Below are 7,775 nucleotides of genomic sequence, written 5' to 3'. Positions count from 1 at the left end.
GTTAACACCAGCAACCTAGAACACCAAGGAGGATAATGATGAAATCATAAGTTGCTGCTAAAAGGCATTTATCTAAAGCTTTCCAGTTCAATGGGGCTGTGGCAGTGAGTCTAATTTTAAAGATGAACCTGGAAAGAAACAGGAAGAGGAAGCACGGGATATAGTGGGTGCCCCTGTGCTCAAGGCATCACAATATCCCAAGAGGCCTTTAACTGAGAGGAATGTCTCCAGGCAGAGGAAGGGGTGACAATAGACAGGAAACAAGGAGCAAAGAAAAGAGTTGTATCTCAAAACGTGAAAATTCAGTCTGTGTTCCCTGAAACCAGAGGTCCTCTACCCACTGCAAGGTTGCTTCAGGGTTATCCTCCCTGGGGGGGGGGCAAGTGATGTCTTCAAGGATGAGTTTGAGGAAGGCCTCGAACTGGCACTATTGGGACTGTGCATCCGTATTTCCTAAGGGCTGAGGACCTAGGCCAGAAATGCAGGATGAACAGAAGAGATGTACCAAGAAATAGGACTGAAAGTTGGGGCAACTCCATGGCCAGAAAAACAGGGACAGATCACAACCATTGTGTCAGGATCTGTGCAGATCTCTCTTATACCAGACATTTGGGCGTGGAGTGGCTCAGCGGGATGAACAGCACTGAGGTAAGAAGAGTGCTCTACCTGTAAGCTCCCATGTGTCCTCATCACAGAAAGTGATGTTGGAAGAACAGAATGGACAGTTACCAGGTTGATAGGAAAGTCAACATGTGAGGCTTTGTACTGGCAGAATGAGAAATGTCGAAGAGAGGGAGGAGGAGAAGTGTGGGCCTAAAGCCAGAAGGCAGAGGGCTCTCTTGAACATTGTTCCAATAGCAGCCAAGAGACAGCCCCTCAGGAGGTGTCTTCCTCTGGAATCTTTGGGAGGGTGTGGAACAGGGTTATTTCTCATTTTTTATATGAAACCTTTACCCAGAGGTATTGTATTGTAAGTTGAGAGAGTCGGGCTTTGTCCTTTGAGACTCAGGACCCATTTTTGCATTAAAAATTAAGTAATGAGGCTGTATGTTGTTGAGAGAATTCATGGGTGGGGCTGCATGAAAGCAGATCATGTACGTATTGAAGCAGCTTAGAAGGAGATAGATTTAATTTTGAGAGGTAAGCAACTAGAACTTATCTAAAGAGGTGTGGGCTATCCCAAAAGCCTTGTAGAGGACTGGCCAAGTAAGTTATTGAGAGTGTTTTGAATCAGGGTTGGCCCATATGAATGTAAAAAGTTCTTGTGAGTTGTGGTGTAAAAGTAGAGTGAAGAAAGCATCTTTGAGGTCTAGAACAGTGAAATGGCATGTGGAAGATGGAATATGAGAAAATAGAGTGTAGGGATTGGGAACCACTGGGTGTACAGAAAGAACAGCAAAAATGAATGGTCCTTAGGTCTTGTACCAATCGGTAGGAGCCATTTGGTTTTAGCGCTGGGAGGATGGGTGTATTGTAGGCGGAGTGATTTGGTCTAAGAAGTCCCTTATCAAGTACCCTCCAGTGACCCATTTGCTTGCAGGTAGGACAAGGGCCTGGGATTGGGGCATTATCTAGCCCAGTGCCGAGAGTCTGTCTATATTTAAAACAGGCCCCAGGGGAAGGGCCATCTGGAGAGAATGTCCTCTTGTAGGACAGTGGTTTACCCTGAAGAGCTGCTGCCAGCACCTGGTAATTATCCACCTTCTGTTGTTTTGCCTGTTCCTCAAGATTATTGAACACCATAAAGGCAATATTAAGGAGCTCTGTTTGTGTAACCTGTGGACCCTGTTTGACCTTTTTAAATTTTTTTTTGTTTTGTTTTGTTTTGTTTTGTTTTTTTGGTATCAGGGCAGACTGCGTAATGAAATGAGCATTAATAATAATAATCATGGCTGCCTGGGATGTAGGTTGGATTTTAGTATATTTTTGGAGAGGATCAGTCAATCAGGAAAGAAACTGAGCTGGATTTTCCTGAGGTCCCTGGGGATTTTTCTGATTCCCCTGATCTTATCAAAATTAACTGTTTTTTGGGAGATCCTCTAGGCCTTCAATGACACAAACAATCTTATGGTCTAGAAGGTCTCTGCCTGGGTCTTTATCCTGATAAGTCCAGTCAGGTTGGACATCTGGAACTGCCTGTGTGCCTACTAATTTGTTCAGGTCTGTGGCACGGAAGTTGTCTGCTGCTGCCTGGGCTGCCCTCCAGGCTCTATGATGCTCTTCTGGGGAGAGAGTAGTTGAGACAATTGTGTAGATATCTCACCAAGTCATGTCATAAGATTGAGTAAGGTAGTGAAACTCTTCAATGTAGACATCAAGATCAGAGAAAAAGAAGCTTAAACATTTTTTTAATTTGAGAAAGATCAGAGAAAAAGAAAGGAACATGTACTCTGCAGTGCCCTCAGTTCCAGTGACCTCTTGGAGAGGCATCTGTGTGGCTGGGGCCAGTGTTGTAAGGGTGGGGCAGTGGGAACAAGTGCAGGGTGGGGAGAAGCAAGATGACAGAGATGAGGGAGGGTCACAAGATGGCAGAGGTAAAGGAGAGGCAGAAGATGGCGGAGGAGAAGAAGGGGTACAAGATGATGGAGGAGGAGAAGAGTTGCAAGGTGGCAGAAGTGAAAAGGAGGCCAAGATAGCGGAGGAGAAGAGACACCTGAGGAGACAGAGGGAGAATCAACAGGACTATAAGGAGGCGGAGGTATGAGTGATGAGTGATTGGCTGGATTAAAAACATAAGAATCAGGAAGGGTAGGGTCAGGAGGGGTGGAAGATGGAGCCTGAGCTATAAGTACCTGAGAGGACAGACGGTTTTGACAGAGAGAAGGGCAAGAGTGGAGGTTGAAGAAGGCTTATATATATAGGGGATTTTTGACCATTTGCCATCGCATTGACAAAAGTTGCATAAATTGTGTTAAAATTGACAGTGCCATTTTCTGACCATTGAGATTTATTTTTTAATTTGTCCTGAGGCCAAATTTGGTTGCAATAAAAAATGAGTCATTTTGGCTTAAAGTCGGGTCTCAGCAACCCAGGGGAACAAAGTTGTGCCAAGAGGCGTTGAGGGAGGGGGTTTGGATCATTGGGTGCCCATGTTAGGGCGGGTGAGGAGGATTTAGCTGCCTAGGAGGAGGACAAAAAAGAGAAACATCTTCGTCTTTTTTGATACTCCCCGAGTCAGTTCCCAGAAGGGGAGAATGAGAGGAGCTGAGACGATGGGGCATCCCCCAGGGGCGCAGTCCTGGGCCTAGTGACCCTAGAGGGTCTCTGACCAAGCTCTTGTATTTCTGGGAAGACCCCGGAGAGAAACAATGAGAATGAGAGAGAGAGGACCTGAGCAGACTGAAGCTAGTCACCCACTCAGCCTCAAACCAGTGACCGGTGTGGATGGGCGTCATCAGCAATGGCAAAGATAGACAGCCCCGAGGAGGTCCTGACTTGGCAGATGTGGTCCGGATGAGGCAGCTGAAAGGGCAATCGACCCCATCCCATAGAGGATCCTCATTTAATCCACCGCCTTCCTCCCAGGTTTCAGCTCCACATATATTAGGTAAAAGAGCTGAAAAACCAGGACCAGACACCGGGACTACAACAAGCTTTTATTGTGGGAAGGATCTGCCGGGCTGTCTCCTAACAAAGGAAAAGCAGCATGGAGAAACAGGGAGCTTCTTTTATAGAAGCAGGGTGGGGTTAACCTGAGCTGGGGTGGAGTTGAGTGACATAGCATTAAGGGATCGGAGGAGCCTGTGACATCACTAAGAGGGGCTTGTGACATCACTGGTTACTTGAAGGTAGCAAGTATCGGGTTACTCTTTCAGCGGGAAAACAGGCATGATGGGAGAAAGGCTGTCCCTTGGTTTTAAAAAAAGCCATATTTAACACGGAGGATGCTGTTTCATGTGGCAGCCGTTTTAAGGCACAGAGCATTACTAAAAGGAAGCTACTGTTTTCTGTAGCAGCCATCTTGAGGCAAGGAAAAGCTAACATTAACAAGAGGTCCTCCAATAGGTTATGACTAAACTGTAATCCACCCATACCATGAATACTTCTCAGGAATACAATGGCACCAACTACTGTTATACTCCATATAACACTGCAGTTTTCATCTTACAATCTGTGATAAATCTAAAGTGCATATTCTAAGTGATAAAAACCCATTGCAAAATGTCATATGATACTACATGCTAAGTGATTACATGACACAGCATGCTACAAATGACTAACTTTTAGAAATAGTAAACACACTAACAGTTGCAGAGTTTAATGGTAGAAGAGGGGGCAGCAGTGGTTATCACTATGAAGAGGTCAAACGAAGAAATCTACACATCTGATAAAAATAGCATCCAGCTACACATGGGAGCACTATCATATTTGCAATTTCCTATGGTCCTAAAACTATTTAAAAATCAAAAGAGAAGCATATACAAGGTGTAGGTGACCACAAAGTTGGAAGGAACTTCCTAAGAATGATAGCAAATTGAACCATCATGAATAAAAACAGACATAATTGAGAATGAAAACACTTCAAAATTTTTGCATGGCAAAATCTGTAGGAAAGAAGTCCAAAAATGACAAAATTGAAAACATGTTTGTAAATTGTAGACAAATTGCTACCAATCCTAGCTACATATTAATAAGCTTTTAAGTGTTAGAAACCTGGGAAACCGCAGGTAAGCAGATGGGATGGGGATACAAAGGCATTGAAAAAACTAGTGCATGTTTTCCCTTGATGTATATAGAGTAGTTCCCTTTATCCATGGATTTACTCTGCCATTTCAGTTAATGGCCCCCAGGTACTGAGGTTAAAAAATAAGAAATGGAGAATGTCAGATAACAGTTAATAAGCTTTAAATCAATTTTACTACAATACTGTATTGGTTAGGGTTCTTTAGGGGAACAGAATCAATAAAACAGGCTTGAAGGGGCAGGGCCAGGACAGTCCACGCAGCCACCTGCATGCTGCACAGCCAGAAGATTCATCCTCTGCTCAGTCTGAGAAGCTGGAGGCTGCAGAATAAGAGGGACCCAAGATGAGGGGCTGTTTGCAGAGGAAGTTCTGGAAGCTCTCTGGACAGTCATTGGTGTCAGCCTTCCCTGGAAGGCTGGAGAACCTGGAGTGTGATATGCACGGGCAATAGCCATCATACTCCTCTTCAGGTAGAATTGAACTTTTTAAGTGCAGCCCAATTTCTTTCTTCTCATTCCTTCAGGGCTGCAAGCCTGTTGGATAGTGGGTTTCCCCTCCATGTGCTGGCCTACATCCCATTAATCTCTGGGAATTCCACAGACACACAAAGTTGTGCTTTACTAACCTGCTAGGCCTTTCTCAATCCAGTTGATGCTCAAAAAGTCAAAAGTATGATTATTCCATCTTATTGGCTATTGTTGTTAATATCTTACTGTGTTTCATTTGTAAATTAAAACTTGCAGTAAATATGTGTGTGTATAAGAAAACAGATATAGCAGATTTGGTACCAACTCAGGCGTCCACAAGGAGTCTTGTGGTGTGTCTGCCTTGGTGGGGTGGACGTGGACTGTGTTTTGAGATACTATTCCTGGATTCTCTAGATACAGATAATGAAATTAACGGTGCTGATGAAGGTAGTGATGACAACAATCACCATTCATTAAAAAAATCATAGAAAATCTATTTTCACAACAGTCCCAACATGATTTGGTGCTTTTAGCCGGTTGTAAGAGACAATTGGTCTGGATCTCTGAGGTAAAACTAACCTCTGGTTGCCATGGTGTCCTGATGTCACTGGCTGCTCCACTGAGGAAATAGAACTGGCTGTGACAAGTCCTGGAGAGACTGGGGTTATAGGGGCTGCTGATGAAAGAGACCTGGAAGGTGCTGGGCTGGGCTGGACATGGGAGGTGGCAGTTCGTGTGATGCTGACTTCTAACCTCTCATCTTCCTCTACTTTTCAGAGAAGAAACTAAGACACTATGAGCTTGAGGTTTTTAACTTGAGCTTTTTATAAATTTCCAGAAGCAAGTATGGGCTAGCTGGAAAGTGAGAGGCTTTTAGGGGGCCACAGTCTTCGTGAGAGGGGGCTCTATATTCACAATCTTTTCCTCTTGGAATCTCACTAAGATCTCATAGGGAGACAAAATTCTCCATCTCCCTGACAGTCCTGATAAAGGGAGGGGGAGTCTTGTAGGAGACCAGCTTGAAACCACACTAGTCGGCGTATAAAATATTATTGAATTGGCTTCTAAATTAGCTATTGATTAAATTGTGAGTCTGTCCTAGACCTATCTGACTTGCTAGATGGCTGGCATACAGAAACAGAACTCCCTGTGCCAATGGTCACAATTATGATCTCAATGATCAGTGATATTGTGGCATCTCTAAAAGCAAGATAATGCTACAGCTGAGGATTTATGACCCTTATACAGCCATCCAGGGCAGGTTTGCCTTATTTACCTCTTAGCGGTGCATGGTGATGGGCATATTGAGGGTAGAAAACTGTACTTTCAATTTATTACCCACCTATAAACCCTTTTGTCTCTTACAGTTCCTTCTGTTCCTATCCTGCTGACTCAAATTGCACCTTTATTTTTTACTTGTTTCTGTGAAGATATTTATGCCTTTTACTGGTACATCTCTGAGGAGCGATAATGTTTGATAGTATGATCAGTCTTTTACATCTTTCCTTAACAGACATTCAGATAAAAGAGCAGGAAAACTACTGATGAATTAAGAGTTTGTCAAAATAAATGCAGATTTTTGAAAGCTTGGATGTTGATACCAGCTTGTATCAAAGGGCAAAATCATATTTATTAAGTACTACAGTGTTCCTGGTTTGGATGACAGATTATTTGAAAATAATGACCTAAATAACATCCTTGCCCTTAAATTTCTTAGTTTGGATTTTCTAAAGGAATAGATTTGATATAAAATATATGTATGGTTATAGAAGTGATTTATGAGGTGGGTTGATAGGATCAGAGTCAGAAGGATCCCAGTGGCTGTCTGCTTACCAGAGATGGAAGAATCCAAGGTGGTCATCTGTGCCCTGAAAGAGCCAGATGACCCAGGAATGGAAAGATGGTGATCCAGAGTCTTACTTCAGAGTCACAGGTGAGACTGTTTTGGAGAGCCAGAGTCAGAGGTGGATAGCTTAAGAGTCTGTCCTGGAAGCCTGAAGTTCTGGAGACCGATGCCCAAAGGCAACAGTGAAGACTAGAGCTCCTCCAAAGAAAAGACCATTTCTTCCTTTCCCTTTTTATTCTGTCCAGGCCACAAACCTACTGGTTTGTGTTAACCCCATCTGGCATGACTTGTAGCTGCTTTGGAGCCCAAATGTTAGCCATCCACTAACACACTCAAAGGTTTATGAATCGTCCAGTCATTATTTACTCAAGTCAAGTTACCATATCACAATGAACAAACAAAATTGCTGCTTCAAAGTGGCTCTGACAGATTTCTGAGCTCTCTTCTCTAAGAGTCTACAAAGATCCAAGGTTGCGTGTCCATCTCTCCTCTCAAGAATGCCTACTTCCTTTGTTGGGCTGGGAATTTTACTCTCACAATGTCCTGGCCTGGTAAAAGTCATGTGAGCTTAACTTAAAGTGAAATTTGCATCCTTGCTAGTTGAAGAAACCTCCATTGGCACCTGCAGAACCTGATTGCAGAGATCAATGAAGTCCTGACTTCTGTCTTAACAGTTATGTAGGAAGTTGTAAGAGTCAAACTAAATAGTATTTTAGGCAGATAATTTTACATAGATGAGTGATTTAGATTTTTTTTTTTTTTTTTTTTTTTTTTTTTT

At 43.2% G+C, this 7,775-nt stretch overlaps 1 protein-coding gene across 1 annotated transcript; it reads left to right on the top strand.

Annotated features, from left to right (window-relative positions):
- The first annotated feature begins 2,374 nt into the window (after positions 1-2,374).
- On the top strand, positions 2,375-3,505 carry LOC104871658 (sodium/potassium/calcium exchanger 1-like). Its single transcript, XM_010637688.1, has 2 exons — positions 2,375-2,698; positions 3,293-3,505. Exons 1-2 carry the CDS (start codon positions 2,384-2,386, stop codon positions 3,332-3,334), a joined length of 357 nt encoding a protein of 118 aa, XP_010635990.1. The 5' UTR covers positions 2,375-2,383; the 3' UTR covers positions 3,335-3,505.
- The last annotated feature ends 4,270 nt before the right edge of the window (positions 3,506-7,775 follow it).

Source organism: Fukomys damarensis, unplaced genomic scaffold (assembly GCF_012274545.1).
Source record: "Fukomys damarensis isolate Sample0158 unplaced genomic scaffold, DMR_v1.0_HiC HiC_scaffold_29, whole genome shotgun sequence".
In the NCBI taxonomy this organism is placed as follows: domain Eukaryota; kingdom Metazoa; phylum Chordata; class Mammalia; order Rodentia; family Bathyergidae; genus Fukomys; species Fukomys damarensis.
Note: the sequence above shows the minus strand (reverse complement) of the source record. Positions and strands in the feature narration are given on the sequence as shown.